Source organism: Phalacrocorax carbo, chromosome 2 (assembly GCF_963921805.1).
Source record: "Phalacrocorax carbo chromosome 2, bPhaCar2.1, whole genome shotgun sequence".
Classification (NCBI taxonomy): Eukaryota; Metazoa; Chordata; class Aves; order Suliformes; family Phalacrocoracidae; genus Phalacrocorax; species Phalacrocorax carbo.
In genome coordinates this window covers 30,315,036-30,333,376 of record NC_087514.1, presented here as the reverse complement: position 1 = coordinate 30,333,376, position 18,341 = coordinate 30,315,036, and the positions used below count along the sequence as shown (strand labels likewise).

Below are 18,341 nucleotides of genomic sequence, written 5' to 3'. Positions count from 1 at the left end.
TGGAGGCAGTGGGAGAGAGCGCAGCAGGGAGCAGCGCTGGAACCCAAGTGTTTATGTGGGAATTTCATAGGGAAGGGTGTGAACCTGTGATAGCCGTTTGCACCCAGAAGCTGTTGGACTCATCCCCTCACGCCCAGCTGACCTCCAGGCCAGGGCTACGCTGCACACCCAGCAGGAGACACCTCACCAGTGTTGGGCTCCTGGGGAGGGACACTCCTCTGCAACCTGGCGCCGTCTTACAACAACCAGGCTTTCTACGACTACCCATAAAAAGCCCAGCCAGCCTGCCTGTAACCTGTAAATTTAATTTCAGAAACAGGTAGGCTAAGCTTCCTGTTGTACGTGTGTGACCATACATATCTTGTTTGAATTTGAAAAATACTCCTACATTGCCTGTGCCCGTTTCTGGACACCCGTGCTACTCTATATTCCCACATACTCGGCGCGGGGCCAGGCGGCGGCGGCCCCCTTCCCTTCGCCAGGCCTTCCCGGCGGTGTCCCGGGTGGGCTCCGTCCCCCGCAGCCCCCGGAGGCCGGGAGAGCTGGGGAGCCACGCCGGGATCTCCCTCTGCACCCCACAGACAGCGGCACCCCTCAGCTCCCGGCCCTGCGGCGGCTCTGGGGGGAACCGCCCGGGACCCGGCGGCCGGAGGGGCCGGGGCGGCGGCGCCCCACAGCGGGAGCGGCGGGCGCAGCCAGCTCTCTCCGCCCCCGGCGGCCGGGGCGCTCCCTCCCTCCCTCCCCGTCCCGTCGGCGGCGGGGAAGGGCATGGAGTTGGCGGGAGTCTATAAAAAGCCGCCGTGAGACGAGGCCACCGTCCCGCCAGAGCCGCCGGGAGAGGCCGGGGCGCGGCAGCGACACCGACACCATGATCAAACCCAACTACTACCCCTGGGGCTACGACAGCGACAACGGTGAGTGGGGGCCGCGGGGCTCCCCGGCGGGCAGCGGCTCGGGGAGCAAAACCCGGGGAGAAGGGGAGGCCCCACATCCCGAGTGTGGGTAAGGAGCAGGAAAGTGGGCTCCCGGCGGGCCGGGGTCTCTGCAGTCACTCGCAGGTGTGAAAGAGGCTTCAGGCTTCGCCTTGATGCAGGAGGAGCAGTGCAGCCACGGTCCCTCCTGCCCAGAGATTGGGAACCTGCGTGGCCTGTTCCTGTGCTCTCCTTGGCTGCAGGAAGAACAGCATGGCCTTGGCTGGGCTTTTTTCACATGAAGTTTGTGATGAAACCATGCCGATAATTAAATCCATGTTTCAAATTCCTATCTTCTTCAGATATCTGTGGCTTTTTCTCTCTCCAGGTGGGTACATGGTGCCATAGTTGAATAATTTGGGTATATCCCATCATATTTCTAGCCACTGCTGGACTTGGAGTACACGCCTCTAGTTTCCTCCCTTGGCATATTGTCAGTCTCCTAATAAGTAAAGTTCTGAGGTTGCTGTGAGAGTTTAGGTTCAGTTGAGTGACCTGCATTATCCAGTATTCCAGCTAGAATAATCTAATTGCTTTCTGTACAGTGAAACTCTTGACAGGGCATGACTAGCAACCAGGCAATTAGTAACCTACTCATTAAAGCCTTTAACTGATGTTCTCTAGCTAAGCAAAGCCAAGCTTGCGTTTATTGTAACACAGGTGTAATTCATACCTAGCTGGAAAAGGTTTTTACAATATTTCTCTATTTGTTTTTTCTAGGACCAGATCAGTGGCACAAAAACTACCCGATTGCCAAAGGACACCATCAGTCACCTATTGAAATCAATAACAAAGAAGTGCATTACGACAGCTCCCTACTACCATGGTTTGCTAGCTATGATCCTGGTGCAGCTAAGACTATCCTCAATAATGGGAAAACCTGCAGAGTTGTATTTGATGATTCTTTCGATAGATCAGGTTAGTTTTGTTTTCATCTCAAGCTGTCATTATGTATCAGTGACTATTTCTCAAGTTGCTTGGAAGACAGCGTGTGCTCTGAATGCTGATGGCTGTCAGAAGGTCTCTGTGTACTGCCTGTGTGTGACGTACATGTTTCTGTGACTCCAGTGCCCTGCACAACCGGTGGGAAAGGCCTGGGACTACTTCTAAAGTCCATAGGTAAAATCCTAGGGAATGGAGAGAGCTGCAAAAACCTTGGTGCAGCATGACTTATGGTGTAAGGTAAATTTCGTCGCTTGCGTTCCAGGAGCAAGGAGTCCAGGCTTTATCTATGAGGACTGAACTCCATTCAAGCTATTTGAGATGCTGAGCAGAACAATTTTAACTGTGTATGTGGCTGAAGTTACAGTATTTGAAAACTGTACCCATGTAATTTCTGATAAATGAAGTAATGAACCAGATGTTGCCACAAAGTCATGGTATTTAATAAGTTAAAACTCTGTTTGGCATTCATGAGATTTTGTCTTAATGAGGATTATAGGGCTGAGATATTCCAGTGTTCCAGCTTTAATGTCCAAAATCTTTTATCCACTCATAGCTATGACTACATACAATGTGCTGCATATATAGTGCATAGCTTTTAAGAGTCAGTGGGTTATATATTTTGAAGAGATATGTCTGTTCTGTTTAACAGGTGCTAGAAATACTTAGTTTATGTTGGCAGAACCACTGACATTTCATGTTAATACTGTTGGCTATATTTCAAAGGAAAAAACATTACTGAAAGGAGTATGAAATTGCATTAGTACTGTGATGAAAAGGAAAAATCAAATGCACACCTGACTCTTTATTCTTATATCAAGGTCAACAGAATTGTGTTACTATTTATAGTACACGGGTTGGTAAGAAAAGGAAAAAGAAGTGTCAATTTCAGTAAAATATTGGAAAGTCTGTCTTCCACAGTGTACAGACTTATTTCTTAACTGCTTTAAAAGTTCCATTTCCTATTACAGTATAGTTAGGATTGACAGCTATAATTACTAGGAGGAATTTTACTAATAGGTTGCTTGATCTTAAATACCTATAGGCATGGATTTAATTTAATGGATATTTAATGAATTATTTGGGTTTCATGAAAACTGAGGATCAAAATGTGTGTAAACTGGACTAGTTAATACACTGTCAAAACTCACAAATGAATATGCAGTTGAGAGTTTGATTACTTCTCTAGTAAAGTGGGATTCTTAATATTAGTTGAATAAATATATTATTAATGTCAGATAAGACCATACATCGGTAAGGAGATGTAGCTGTGGCATATGAGAAGACCTCCATGACCATTACTTACCATTTTTTACCATCTCTTGTATTTGTTGGAACAGCATAGATATATCAATGGTTGCAGCTTCTGCATAAATGTCAAAGTAATTATGGTTATAATTACTCAGAATTTGCACAGGCACAGCAATCTACAGCATGGATGCAACGCTGGCCACAAAGAGCAGAAAGTTTTAGAAAGTTCTGAATTATTGCTGAGATGAACTGCTCAGTAACTGTTTTGTTTTGATCTCAGAAGTAAAAAGTGACTCACTGGAAAAAAAGTAGGTGTATTTCTCAACACTTTGAAGGCAAGAAACATTCAGTGTTTATTGTTATGTCTCCTTTGTTATACTATTGCCTGCAGAGTCTGTGGGTGGTGTTCCTTCTCTAATATAATGCTAATTGCAGGACGAATTCCAGTGTGCATACTCCTACTGACTTGAGCGTGTTTTAAGTATTGTGGGATATATGCAGTGATTTATTTTTTTGTGTAAAGGAACCACCAGCTGCATAATACATATATATGTAATAGCAATCATACAGGAAAGTAGATTTCATTCCTTTGGAAAAAAATGTTTCTTTCCTCCTTTCGTTCCATCTTTCCTCCTTTCGTTCCTTCTTTCTTTCCTCCATCTGAACTATTTCTGAGTTAACCAGAAAACTAAGGGCTTCCTGTATTTTCCTGACTCTCTCAGTTAGAGTGGTCATACGCATATCTGTAGCTCTATGTAGATTTTCATTAGTGGTAGATGAAATAGATTGGTGAATAAATTGCAAACGTGAGTGATAAAACAAATTACTTCGGTTGTCTCCAAGTTTTACTTCCATTGTGTCTTCTCTGCCAGAAATACTTTGAATATTCACCACTGAGACAGTTTCTTCAGTGATTAAAGAGAAGCTTTCTGGGGAAAGTGCTATCCAATGTAATTCCCATATTATGTTGATAAAAGCCTTACTACTCTTATCTTTGGAATTAGTCTAGTGGAAGTAATTGGAGAATTTATCTCTAGCTGTTTGTAAGTCTGGTTGACTTTAAGAATCTGCTATGCAATTGAAAGGTTTGATGACAGATATTTGCTTTCGGAGCTGTGTCGTGCCTTTGCTGCCTGTTGTACAAGTTAATGGATTGTTGTGGGCTCAGTTGCCTGTCTTATCCTACCTATGTGGAAGAAGGACCTTAGGCACTGTAAAATCATTGCAGGTGGAGGCTGGAGTGTCAAAATCCAGGAAAGAACTGGAGCTGAATTCGAAACCACTTGGGTGTCTGTGCCCAGTAAAGCCCCTACCAGAACCCCAGTACTTGGGTGCTTTGGCAGCCGACTACTGCTATGTTTTCTGGCCTGAATGGCAACTCAGATACTCTTAGATCCAGCAGTGACTCTGGTTTTGTTTTGAATTAGGGCTGCAACCTTATTTCTACTAGCAGAGTCCATTTGCTTTTAAAATTCCAAAAATACTCATGCCAGAGAAGTGCCCTGAGAGCACCTAACTGGTGGGACCATTGTCATGATGCTGTGTGAGATATATAGCTTGTAACTTCCTCACAACTGATGACTCTTTGGCTTTCTTTGTAGCACCTTGGTTAGATGGTTAGATCAAGGTGTTCAATTGTTTAATAAACAGTAAAGGTCTGTTTAATAAACAGATAAGTCTTGTAATGGAACCCAGACAGAGCAACTGGGGAGAGATACACTAAAGCTATGTCAAATGGATGCCTTCTTTCATCTTCTCACTTTGTCTGTTGTTTTTGTTGGCACTTTTAATGGAAGTTCACCAGCCAAACAGATTCCTATTTCTCCTTTTACTGACCTTCTGGTGGATGACATTCAAGGGCTTGGAGTACCTCAGTACAAGCACATTTTCTTACAAGAATACCGTGATACTGTTTGCAGAATCTTTCATTTTCTTATCAAAGGAATGTGTGCCTTTGGAAATAGATGATGCAATAAAACTCTAAAGAGGCAGTTACTGTAAGTAGTGAGAGCTTGTTGCTTATCGGTCTCTTCTAGCATGGCTAGTGCTTGTAGACAGCATTTCCTAGGGTACCACTTTGTGGGAAATCTCTTATCTTCGCAAATGAGATTTTGATTATCAGCTTCTGCTGAATAAACATTTATTTTGTGACTGATTGTAAAACAATGAGGACAAAACCCAATAACTTTAATTAAAACTGCGGGAAGCCTGTCCATAGACACTCAAGTTTTGGCTTACTTCTGCAAAAAGTTGCTTAACATTTTGCGTACTGAACTTGTGCTGGAACAAGCCACTAGCCATTGCAGGAATAGCACAGCTAAATCCCAGTGCTTATGTAGCTGCGGTGCATACCACTCGATGGCTATACCGTGAAAGGCAGCAAAGTTAAATTCTTCCTTCAGTGTTTAACGCATCTGACATTTGTAGTCTCTTCATGAAGGTACTGAGCGTTAATATGAGCACTGCAAAGCTTGGGTGCAGGGAATTTAGGAGCTGAGTTTCCGTTAATTTTGAACTTCCATTGTTAGAGGTAAAAATGCTTGAACAGTGAGGCCTCAGTTACACAGTGGCCTGTCAGTTTTCTGCCCCTGGAGATGGGGATTGCAACCCGACCATAGATGGCAAACAAAGATGATTTGGGAGCTCGCTGGTGAACAGGCTGTGATCAAGAGGCACAAAACTGGAAAAGGTGTGTTGCAGTGCAGGTGAGGGTAGGTGGCATGGTGATAGACTTCTGTCAGCCTCTTTCCCAGCCTGTCCCTCTAAGGGTAGGAAGTTCAAATACAAACAAAAGTAATTCTTCTGCATACCTGTTCAGTGCTTGCTTAAAGAAAATTCGAGTGAGAATTGGAATTTCAGTTCCAAAAGCTTTTAGGAAACACATTTTATCCCTGCAGTTAGCCAGACTGTTTCAGTACAGAAATCTTTTGAGCAGAGTCTTTTTTATAACATGTAAAAAGTGGCCCTGACATTAAAAAGCTGTATATTTTTATACTGCACTGTTAGATTCTGTTATAAAGCAGCATAACAAAGGTAATGTGTCAAACAGGGAAGGCATTTGTGTAGGCATAACTTTGACAATTTTACTTTAGTGAGGATAGATGACAACATTAGCGCAGATTAACCACCAGACCCCTGCCTAAGCTGCTCAGCAACTGGATGTACTTATTTCAAAACCACCTTGCCACATTTCTGTTCTTAAGGACACCCTGCTAACTAACGTAGAGTGAGTGGATTGGCCATCTGCACTCAAACTGCATCACACCTTCATTTTGTGGTATAAACACACAGAGTGAGATACCGAGCTTTTTCTCACGTTAGTTACATCCTTTTGTGCAACACTTGCCCTCTCTGGGGCAAACATCTGCCTTAGTGATTACACTGAGAGTGGAAAAAAAACCCCATACTTTCATTAGCCAGCTTTTTCTCATGCTGCTCAGTTTATGACAGATCAAATAAAAGGTGAGCTTTTCCTGGAACTGACATCCATGCGTGTCCATGTAGGACTGCTCTGTGATAGGCTGTTCTTCCGTGCGGATGGGGGCTCACGCCGAATTTGAGCACATGCTTCAGACTGACATGACATTTTTATGTCTGGTATCAGGCACTGGTGGAGGGTGATGTGCAAACCTATATAAAAAGAATCAGTCACTGAGCAATGGGATGAGACTTTGCAATGATAAGGCATCAGAAAAGAGTGAATACTTTTCTCCTTTGTCTTCCTGGGCTGGTTTGTATATTCCTGCAGCTGGACCATGTTACTTTAATGGCAGCTTGTTTGAGGGAGTTACAATTAGGTAAGTCTGCTGTGGCCACCCTGTTACTTCCTGTAGAGCAGAAACGGGAATAAAAATGCCACGTTTCCAATATTCAGAAGTTCAGCCATCCAGCTAGCCATGTGAAAAGGATTACGCAGTATTTCAGAGGACTAAGAGAAAAGCTGGCTGCCCGTATATCAGGGAGTGAGCCTGCAGGCACCTTTTTTGAAGTTCTTGCTTCTCATTTCATGCAGTGTCATAGGCAGAAGCTCAGAGTGAGTCATGGGCCAGTGTTTTGTGGTAGGAAAACAGCTATCGCATCCTTAAAACTGTGAGCCTCAGATATTTAAGGTGAACGTTTCCTGTATAATAATTGTTAGAATAATTCCCTGTTACATGTAAATGTGTAAGTATATAAAAATAAAGCTATATTTTAACACCACTGAAAAACAATTTAAATTTGTTTCTTTTATAAACTTTTACCTCATATTCTTTTTTCTAACTGTTATATGGGTGTGTATTTATTTGTGTTAGCATTTTCAGAAAACAGAAACCCAAGAGGATAAAGATACCTTTAGGATTTATGTTCCAAGCCATATGTTTGAAAAAAATAAATATTTCTTTTACTAACTTTGAGCTATGCAGACATAGTTCAGGAATTTTATGTTTTAGCTATTGGAGAACTTTGTTCTTCTAAGTGTTTTGTTTCCTTTACCTTTTTTTAAAGCATAGGGAGATTTCATTTACTTACATTGTCATTTCATGTATTTCTGTGCTTTTTACTACATACTTGCAATTAAAAGAAAGAAAACACCTTTTTGTCCTTCAGGAGATGTTGGTTTATAGGCATCTTAGTCTTTGCATCGTTCTGTGTGCTTAAAGTGTGCTAAGTAAAAGCTACTGTCTATTTATAGACGAGTGAAGCAGGAATGTGTTGGCACAAGGTGATGCAGAGCTTCACCTAACGCCCAGTCAAAAATGTCTGCTGATGGCCCATCAGTGGAAATAATGACACGTTTTTACCCTAAACTGGATTATTTGGTCTTACAGATCTATTTTAATGGAGAATTGATGGCCTTGTCAGCTACTACTGTTACTGTGTCTGCATCGGCCACAGTACTGAAAGTCTGGGGGAGCAAGTAAAGGGAGTTTGTTGAGAATAACAGCTTGCTTTAATATTCAGCAAAGAATACTCCTAGTGCTTTATGAGATGATCATGGATTTAATTTCTTTTCAGATTTAAGGATATTTTTCTCTAGCATATAAAGACCTGTTCTTGAGAACTGCTGAATGGTTTGCAGGAATGCTATAACTTCTATCTCCAAATAAAGTGAGTGAGAATTGAATATTAATTAGTATTAGTATTTGGTGAATGTGGATAAGTTCTTCCCCTTTTATTGTGAGATCCTTTCACATACATCACCTTCATTTGGTATACAATGTAAAAATGTGAAGATTATTTAGTATTGTTCATCACAGGCTGAACTTTTCTTTATGAAAACAGCTTACATTATCAGTGGCTGCTTTTCTGGCTCATTTGCTGTTTTCTTTCTCCTATTCCACAGCCGGAGGGAGCTGCCATTATAGCAGAAGCAACATCAGTAATTTCATAGCTTTTAAACAAATAAGTCATAGCCTGCAGTAAGAGACGAAATTTGTAGGGTTTTGTGGGAATTTGTTTATCATCTAGCACTTTAGTAGTTGATCTTAATCATGGCTATTCTTGTGTGCTTTAATATAGGTAATATTAGATGAAATTCAGGGGGAGATTAAGACATCTAAATTTAGGTGTCTTATGTGGGCTTTTAAAAGTAGGTGGGTTATGTCTCTAAACTCCCGTTCCAGTCAACAGAGATGGAGTCACACTTAATCAATGGAGTCCAGAGAGGAATTCAGGTCACCATCTGTCGAGTAGCTACCTTGAGGCAAGCAGAATTACTCTAGAAGTTTGACTGTTCTGATTAGGGGCTTACTTCAGTTACCCAAACATAGGCATCTCATGCCATTTTTGATAACCTAATGTAAAAGTACAGTTCTTCTACAGATTTTGTACCACATCTTCCAGTCCCATCCAGGTGTCTTTGGAATATCCCAGGAAGTACTAGATGCACATTATGCAGCTGAATTAAAACAATGATCTCTGACTATAATGGAAGCCTAGACACCAATAACTTTCCTCTGCCTGTAAGTGCATACAGCTGGAGATGGTTGCCTGAAGTGCTGCTAAAATCAGTGCAGGTTTCCAAGAGGTACTCAGTACTCTCAGAACGTAGACCATCTGTACAGTAAATATGTATGTAAAAATTTTAAATACATATAAATGTCTTTTAAAATAATTGGAAGATACTTGAGTCTAATGCTGCTGCAGATTATCAATTGCAGTGCTGAGAGGTGGGCCACTTCCAGGAGTCTACAGGCTGCGTCAGCTTCACTTTCACTGGGGTTCCTCTGATGACCACGGCTCTGAGCATGTTGTGAATGGAGTGAGATATGCAGGAGAGGTAAGACTCACCACTTTTTACTTTAAAATAGGGTGTAAAATAATATTTGTCATTATCATTCAGGTTGGACAAAATTTGACATTTGTCTGTGTTTCAAGGAGTTATTTCTATTTATCTGTGGCATTTTATTCTTACGCTCATCAATTCTTATAAATGTGAATCAGGTTGTAGTAATTCTCACTGTGTAAGAAAAGAAAAATACTATGTGAAACAGAAGTTACCATGTTCTCAGATCAGCATGGCTTGAAACATAGGACAGCAGGGCAAATTACTGAGAAGCAACACAAGCTTACTAAAGCAGTATTCTGAAAGTATAGTATTATAGCAGAAGTACAACATTGTAGTGACAGAAAGGAGGAAGAATGTGTTACCTTGATTTTCTACCACTTTAGGATTGTAAGGGAAGATTAGAACTGTAGGCTAATAATATTCAGATCTTACATTCATATGGAATTTGTGCTAGAATTCCTGTAATTTGAAAGCCAAAAGGAAATCAATCGCTTATCAGTAGATGACTTCTGTACTGCGTGTTCTACTTGCTTACATAAGCATCTTTTCTGTGTTCTTCAGCTTTAAGATGAGATTTCTGATCTATTTTGCAATTTCTCTGTTAAGACGTTTATAGTTTCTTTTGAAGCAAATAGTAGTCTAAATGGTAATATATAGCTGGTATAAATGAATTGCTGTCTCTCTTTTTTTTTTTTTCTTTTTTTTTGTTTTGGAAGGCCTAATCCTCATTCTTTGTTGCCCTGAACACTCTCATGTATATGAAGAACTCTAAATTCAGCCTCTGCTGCTCTAGTATTCAATAACGGATTTTTCACATGTTTTTCTTTGTTTCCAGCTACATTTGTTACACTGGAATCCCAAATACAGTAATTACCTTGATGCTGTGAGAAGAACTGATGGAATAGCTGTTTTGGCCATATTTTTGCAAGTAAGTAGAAGCATGCAACCCTTATTTGTATGCGTACTATAGAGTTTTCTGTTCTTGCAGAGTTAAAAAACCAAAACCCTCTGAATATATTTTCTAGGTGTCGCACAACAGTGAAGGGCTTGTCTTCCAATAATGCATGCTTTTCAAGTTACAGAGCATGAGTCATGTTATTTCAAACGGTACCCAATACTACACACGCTTGTCCCAGCAGCTACTGTGTCACTATGTGGCTGGTGGAAGCTGTAAATCCAGATGTATTTGCCCCTGCTTTGGGGACATGATGTCAGTAGTGGCCCTCTGACCAACAGCAGTCAACTGTCTTCTGTGCTAATCAGGGACTGATTTCAAGGACAGATATTGACCCTAGGCTTTTAACGAACTTTTGTCCCAGGCAAAGCTAACTCACAGACAACACGTGTAACTCATCATTTTTTAAAATCCTTTTTGGGGCATGCAGTCTTAGTCTTAAATATTGGCCTCTGCTCTCTCTTGTTTAATTAATATTCATTAGAGATAGAAAGATGGACATCTGTGTTGAGACCAACAACTGCAAACAGTAGATCTGACCGTGAAATATGATTCTTAAACTAGAATGTAACTTTTTCCGAATTTTGTACTTGAGTCTGAAGAGTTGTTTGTCTTTGTTAGGCTAAAATTCAATGTCAACAGGAATAGCTGTATTGTGAAATTACCTGTAATGCTGAGTTTCTGTACTGATATAATTTCCTCATATGGATCATAATATCTGTTGGGCTACAGACAGAGAGTACAGACAGAAGACATAGCTTACTAAGCTGGTAGGGGTGACAGGTTGGGTTAATGCATTGTAATTTTATAGTTGATATATGCTTAGGTGCACATATTAAAAAAATAGGACAAAGAAGAAAACTGATCAAGCAGAACTCTTTGGTTAGCTCATGCTTCCTTTACAGGTTGGGAAAACTCCCAAACCGGAGATGAAGAGAATTCTTGAAGAAATAAACGCTATCAAAACGAAGGTAACAATGTTGGGCTTTTCATTATAGGAAGATGGCTGCAAATTCTCAGGACAAAACAAAAAGTCAAAAGGCATGACTTTCTAGTTTTCAAATTCTGCTCTGCAACATTGCCAGAATATAATTGTGGGGAAAAAAACCCAACCATGGGTAGCTTTTCCTTAATAAGAAATTCCTTTCTTTCATTTATATGAGCTTTCCTTGGCTTTAGTGGGCCTTTTAATTTTGTGAAAATGGGAGTCATCTCACCAAACTTTACTCACCTTAAAACTAGGCATGGAGTCTTATTTCCTCAGGGGTCAGTGACAAAAGAAAGGCACCTTTGGAAATCGGTCCATTTGGTCTTGAAGTAGGCCGCCTAATGGGCCTCTGGAAATGCCACTGACCAGACATCTGTGTCTCCGATAACATTACGTGATAGGAATCTCACATTTCATAGGCTGTCTTGTTTGTTATTAGCACAAATATTATAAATCTAGAGTACCTGTCTCACTTCATTATATGGTGACCTAATCCAATATTCGATACATAGGCAGAATTTCCATAAGAAAGGAGGCCAGAAGGAAGAGTATTTCTGCACAGAAATGAGTGAAGCACGGTGGTACTGGACGCCGCCTCACTTGAGTTAACTCGGGTACAAGAAGTAGCATCATGGAGTTGTATGTTGTGTCATGCTTCTCTGGGCCCATCTCTGAGGGTCATTCAGCCCACTTATCCTTACACTGCCTCAAATTATGTCTTGTGTGCTTAGTTTCCTTAGTTCGTACCTCTGAATTATGTGAGTCACCCTCTGTTTCTTAGAATACCAGAGCTACACCTTACTTTGACTTGACTAGAGCTGTTGAAGAGTTTTCTGTTTGGTTTTGTTGTGTTTTTTTAAAGGGGAAAGAAGTTCCTTTTCGAAACTTCGATCCTTCAATTCTTTTCCCTAAATCTCACGACTACTGGACATACCATGGGTCTTTCACTACTCCACCTTGTGAAGAGTGCATCACCTGGATTATTCTTAGGGAGCCTATCATAGTCAGCTCAGACCAGGTAAACTTCAAATAGATAGTATTTTACTCACTTCTTTTTAGTTACATGCCATAACCTGATCTTATTCTTTTGACAAGGAAAATGCTGATTGGATTCTGTGAGAAACTGCATGACTAAAAGTACAGTGGATAACTGAATGTGTTAGAAACTACCTTGGGACTCTATAGGGAACCTGTAAAAATCTTCAAAGGACTGTAGTCTACAACCTAATATGTGCAGTCAACCTATTAGACACATCTCTATCTGTCTCTGTATGACTCCTACATTAACTAATTGAATAGAGATTATGACCTTCTCTACTTGGAACAGTTAATTGATTCCTAGCCTGCATCAGACATCATGGTGGTTCAAATCCACAGACATCAGAGGGTTTTATAAATCAGTAAAATCATAACACAGCATAGATGGTGAGTTTACAGCAGTTTGGAGTGTGACTGACGGCAAGCAGTAGTTACTGTACATGAGAGTTCTTGCTCCCGTGGGCAAGAGACCTCTTGCGGCATCAACTAAAGAAAAGAGGAGTTCTTTTTTTGTTTCCCAGTCCCTGTGTTCCCACAACATTAACTCTTGCTAGTAGGAAAGGATGGAGCTGGATTTGGCTCCTGCCTTTTATTTTACACAGAGCTCAAACCACTGCATTACACCAAGAGCCAGCGTAGGAATGCTCAAGCCATTAACTTGCATTCTCCTACAACCATTTAAATCAGAACATTGACACATTTAGCTGAAGCTCACGTCAGGTTTGCACCAAAAACTTTGATTATGCAGGATTTTTTCAATCGTTTATATTGTCTCAGCTTCCTCACGTAAAGTGTTCGGTGCTTGTCATGATGAATGTTTGAGGGTGGTCACTGGACAAATTATGAAATGAAAATGTGGCCATCTGCAATGAAATGCAGTGGGGCAGTCAGGTACCCTAGCTACATTGCACACTGGGTGGAACAGGAATCCAGTGTCCTCACCTAATGCAGCTGAGCATTTCCAACTTTTTAAACATTCCACTTTGCAGATGTGTCTCTTACAGCATGCTTTCAAAACCATCTTTTGTCAGAATACAAATTTAATGGGGCTGGTGATTCTCTCTACCTCGTATTCTAGATGGCGTCGTGTAACCAAGAAAATTACGGAAGTGTTGTATCAGGTGCTTGATACCCATCCTTCTGGAAGGTATACCAGCTAAATTTTCACAATGAGGAGCAGCATCAGATAACTATAATTTCTTGTTAATTTGAAAGCCTTCTCTGTAATTCTCATTCCCCCTCAGTCCCATTTATAGAAATGTGAATGCCCTCTTTCATCACATTTTAGCCTATGACTCTACTCGTACCACACAAGTCAGTTTTCTCACCTGAGATTATTCCTCTATTGAGCAGGCTATAATGAAATGATATCACAAACTTCAAGACTCCAGGGGAGTGAGAACATGAACATTAATCAAGTGACTGACATATTATGAAGATATTCTATGTAGATACATAACTTTCCATTTTAGGTTCTCAAGGTGATAAGGTGTTTCATTGATTGATGTGCATGTATCACAAAAAAACCCACCCTGTTTTCTAGTACTTTGTATTTATCTGGCTCTTCATCTTTTAAAGAATAGAACTCAGGTATGATGGGAACTTTAGCTGGCAAGAGATGAAATATGGTAATGTATTCATATAATTTACAGCTTAATTTTCACAGCTTATTGAAGTGATCTGCCTCCTGTTTCCCTGCCCATCCAAAAATTAAAATATGTGGGCTATTTTGAAGCTGCTACTTGTGTGAAAAATATAAATATGGTCTGACTGGTTTCCACAAAATAAATCTGCTTAGAGATTTATATTACAGATGATCAGCTACAGATATTGTTGGGAAAAGTGTAGTCATTACTGAGCATCTAGATTTAAAATGCATTTTTAAAGGAATAACTAATCACATCATTGATCCAGATTCATGAAAAGACTTATTGATCAGTGCTGTATTTGGGTCATGGCCTGTTTTTTCAGCTTATCTAAAGGTAGTGAGTTTTGGAAAACATACAGACTGTTTCTAACTGGCCCTGCTGTAGAAAAAATGGAGCATTTTTTTGACTACATATAGATGGGACATTGGCTCTTATCCTGAGATAACCACTTTTCCGGCAGCATCTGCAAGGTACTGTAGACAAATACAGTAGAAGGACTTCCCTCATGCCGGAGTGTCTGCAGTCTAAATAACAGACTTATAACAGAGGATTGTGTTACCAATTATTTCTAATCCTAGAAAGTGTACTACTATGGCAGCCTCATTAATAGTAATTATTTTAAGTGCATGTGCATTTACAGTGGATCACTTGGATGCTTTTGCAGCCAGATGGTAATAGTGTATTGGCCACAAGGATCAGCGCAGTCACTGCGGATCAGTACTCTGCAGGAAGAATCAATTCACCAGAAATCCCTGTGAGGTGTAGAGTGGGTGGCCTAGCTGCTCAGATTACTTCTGATGAAAGGATAAGAATTTAACTGTGGAATAACTCTATCCAATTGCAGACTAATTTTTCACCTTTATGTAGCTATAGCCTGAATACATACTTTTTTTTTTACTGAGTAGGGCAGATCGTCCACAAATAATAATAAAGCCCATTAATCTCTCCTCCTGTAGTACTTTATCAGTATTAACAAAACTGATGAACTATTTTCATCTTCTGCTGTTCCCATATGAATTATTCTTCATGTAAAATCTGAAATTTAATTTCAGACGAACAATCCAGCTGATACGTACCATGCTGGTTATAAATGTGACCTCATAATTGTTCAAGCAAACTGAGATAGCTGGCTTTTCTAAGCCATGTAGTAAAGAGCAGTGTTGAGATGCCTGAGCTAGCTCAGTCCATAAACTGGAATTAGTGTAGTCACGGTGAACCCGGCTTTTAAAGCCCAGACAGAAGTTCTGCTTCTATTGGACTTGAGCTCTGTACTGTAAAAGGTAGATATATCAGCATATTGAAGCTAGTTGCAAACGAAGTTGACGCTTGCCATGCATGGGGTTACCTTTTCAACTGTACACATGGGAAAATGTATGCATCTTTTTCACGGTAAGCCGTTCGAATGAGGAAGCGTCGCGTGCCTGAATCGCAGTTGATGGGCTTTCTGTCTGATACCGTGCATGGCAGTGACAACAAAGGTACATAGTGTGTCTGTAAGTGGGTATATGTTGCATCCTTTGAAAATCAGAAAGCAGTAGAGGAAGAGCTTTATACAGTTTTGAAGAGTATGGGCAGAACTCTTCTTACAGCATCCCTCAGAAAAAATGTACCTTGGATATTAAAAAAAAACAACTGGCCAAGGAGGGTCAAGCTGCAGACCCTGTTTACAAACCATCTGAAACCTTGACCAAGTCATTATCCAGATTTGCATTCCTGTTATTAATGGACTTTTTTTGTGTGTGTCACTGCAGCAGAATACATCCTCTGCTACGGACCCACCACAGAAATGAACGATTATTTTATAATTTAGCCTTAAGACCTTGCAATTCTAGAGGCTTCTTAACAATCAGACACTAAGGCAGGGTTACAGTAGGAGAGGTTTATTAGGGCATAGGCTGTTCTGGTCACATTTTCTGAGGACTTCCTACAGGTTCTGTGGCTGTCCACAGTTCTGTAGGTGGTACATAAATGACAGTACTTTTCACAATCCTGTTCAGATAGGACCCATTATTTCTGTCTGGACTATTTTTAAGAATGTTACTGCTAGGAAAAGAACATGAGTACAGTTCTTGTGGTGATGGAGAGAAGGACATCTTTACAACTTTGAAGGGAACTGGATAGTTGGGCTGTGGATTTGATCCCAAGGGATTTCCATCAGGCCACTTCCATTTTTGCTCTCCTGCAGATGGCGAAGCTCCGCAGCCTGTCCAAGAACGCGGAGAATGAACCTGAACTCCCCCTGGTTGATAACTGGCGCCCGACTCAGCCTCGGTATTTCAGGATGGTGAGCGCATCATTCCTCTAGGACCTGGCTCAGGTTGGGTGCCCTGAGTGAGGCAACCTCTAAGAGATGGTTTTGGTTCGTGTCCTCTGTTGCATTTAGACAGAACTCCAGCTGCAGGTCCACAGGCTGAAACTTGAGTCATGAAATGTGAAAATCACTTTCAGAGGGTAACATTTACTTAGGCAATCCTGTCATTAAAATGGAAGTAAAGAACCTGTTTGGCTCTTCGTAACTGCTTTAACATTAGCTTTTGTTAATAGTACAAAGGGAGAAAGAAGATGCTACTAACCACTACAAAACCATTTCCTGTTGCCCACATGTCCCTTGATGCTTGCATTATTCCATGCCGAAGAGGTTGCAGTTAAGAGAAGTAATTGTTTTCAGTATAAAAACGTTTTTTTCAGCAGTTGTTTTCAGCATTATCCATATCCTGCTCTGAGCTGCACCAGTTAATGCGCAAGGCATTCTTGGAAACAGAGAGCACTCTCTTGGCATTAGATACTCACATAAAATATGAAAGGATAGAAAATTGCTTCATAACCATTGATAAAGAGCTAAGCCTTAAACCAAGGGACAGGTGAAACAGAGGTCTGTTCTGCAAATTGTATTCACCAAGTTATACATAATTAAAACTGTGGAATGGGGGAAGAGGTGTTTTTGTGTCACAACTGGTTGTCCATATTAAAAGACTAATTTGCATTTTAATATTGTAGCAATTAGTGACATGGATTTCAAGAATTTGGTTGTCGTATCCTGAATATGTATTTTCTCCATGTATGCAAGTGGCTTTTCTGTGTAAAAGGATGTTAAGATAGCAAGGGTTCTTAATCGTTTTAGTGGGGTTTTTTGAGGCAGTTTCTCACTTCCTGTGCAAATAGAATTGATCCTGCTGTCAATGAGACTTGTGCATAAATATCTGAAACCACAGTTTGACTCTCCTGATCAAAATGCAGTTGACCAAGGTGTTCTTGTCTTGTTTTGGCATAAAGAACAATGAAACATGATTATAAGCCTATACTTGAAATAACAGTATTTCTGCATTAAAAAATCCAACAGTAATAAACACATTTACTTAAGAATTCTTGTTCTGTATGGTTTTTTCCAATTTTAGAAACATGTAAAAGTAACAGAATTTTAAAGAAAGACTTGTCAGTGTCCTCTCTAATACACCTTATGGAAACCGGTGATGGATGGTATCTTTCAGATGTTTGTTTGAACTACAAGAGTGCTGATAATATTTCACGTGACTGCAAGCAAGGAAATAGCATCTTAAATATGCTACATCATTGAGACATCCACATCTATTCTTTTAGTGAGATCACCCTGTTCTGTCAATGGCTTTCTTGTAATGTCACGTGAGTCAACTCCTTTGCAAGCTGATGGCGCAGTGCAAAAGTTGAGTCTTTATGTAAAACCATTAATCTGAATGGTAATTTACACTGAGCTCTGGAAATACAAAGCAGCTGCTGCTCTGGCGGTGGCTGGACTCCCAGCTGCTGTGTTCTAGGGCAGGAGGGTGTTGCTGAGCTTGGTGATGAGACAGGGGTTGTGCTCCCTGTCTCCAGGTTCCCCACTGTGAAAGTTTCTGGACCGTGTCCTCGCTTTGCTTTCTTCCTTCAAATAGGTAGTGTTTTGGCTGGGAAATTTCAGTTAGTCATTGTTAGCATTTCCCAACTCGTTTCCCTGATCGATTGCATTGTGCTGTTCGTGTTGCACTTTTCATTTGCAGCCACGTTGTGAAGTGTCTCAGATGAGTTAACATCTGTTTACGTTGCACGCACATATTGGAGACTTTGACACAGGTTGTCTTACGTGTACATACGTCCACTTACTCAGATGACTTGCACCAATAAAGCCTATGCAGGTCCCTGTGTTTGAAAACATACTTTTTTAAAAAAATACTTGATTAAATGTAATCCATTCCCGGTTGGGTTGTTTCAGGACAGTTCAAAGCACAGCTTTGTGGTTTGGCCACCAGTACCCGACACAGTGTTA

The 18,341-nt window shown here is 40.7% G+C and overlaps 1 protein-coding gene across 1 annotated transcript; it reads left to right on the top strand.

The window, feature by feature from the left end:
* Positions 1-455: 455 nt before the first annotated feature.
* On the top strand, positions 456-17,425 carry LOC104048335 (carbonic anhydrase 3). The gene is made up of 7 exons (XM_064442473.1): positions 456-914; positions 1,692-1,889; positions 9,305-9,423; positions 10,268-10,360; positions 11,293-11,358; positions 12,238-12,393; positions 16,248-17,425. Exons 1-7 carry the CDS (start codon positions 869-871, stop codon positions 16,365-16,367), a joined length of 798 nt encoding a protein of 265 aa, XP_064298543.1. The 5' UTR covers positions 456-868; the 3' UTR covers positions 16,368-17,425.
* Positions 17,426-18,341: the final 916 nt, after the last annotated feature.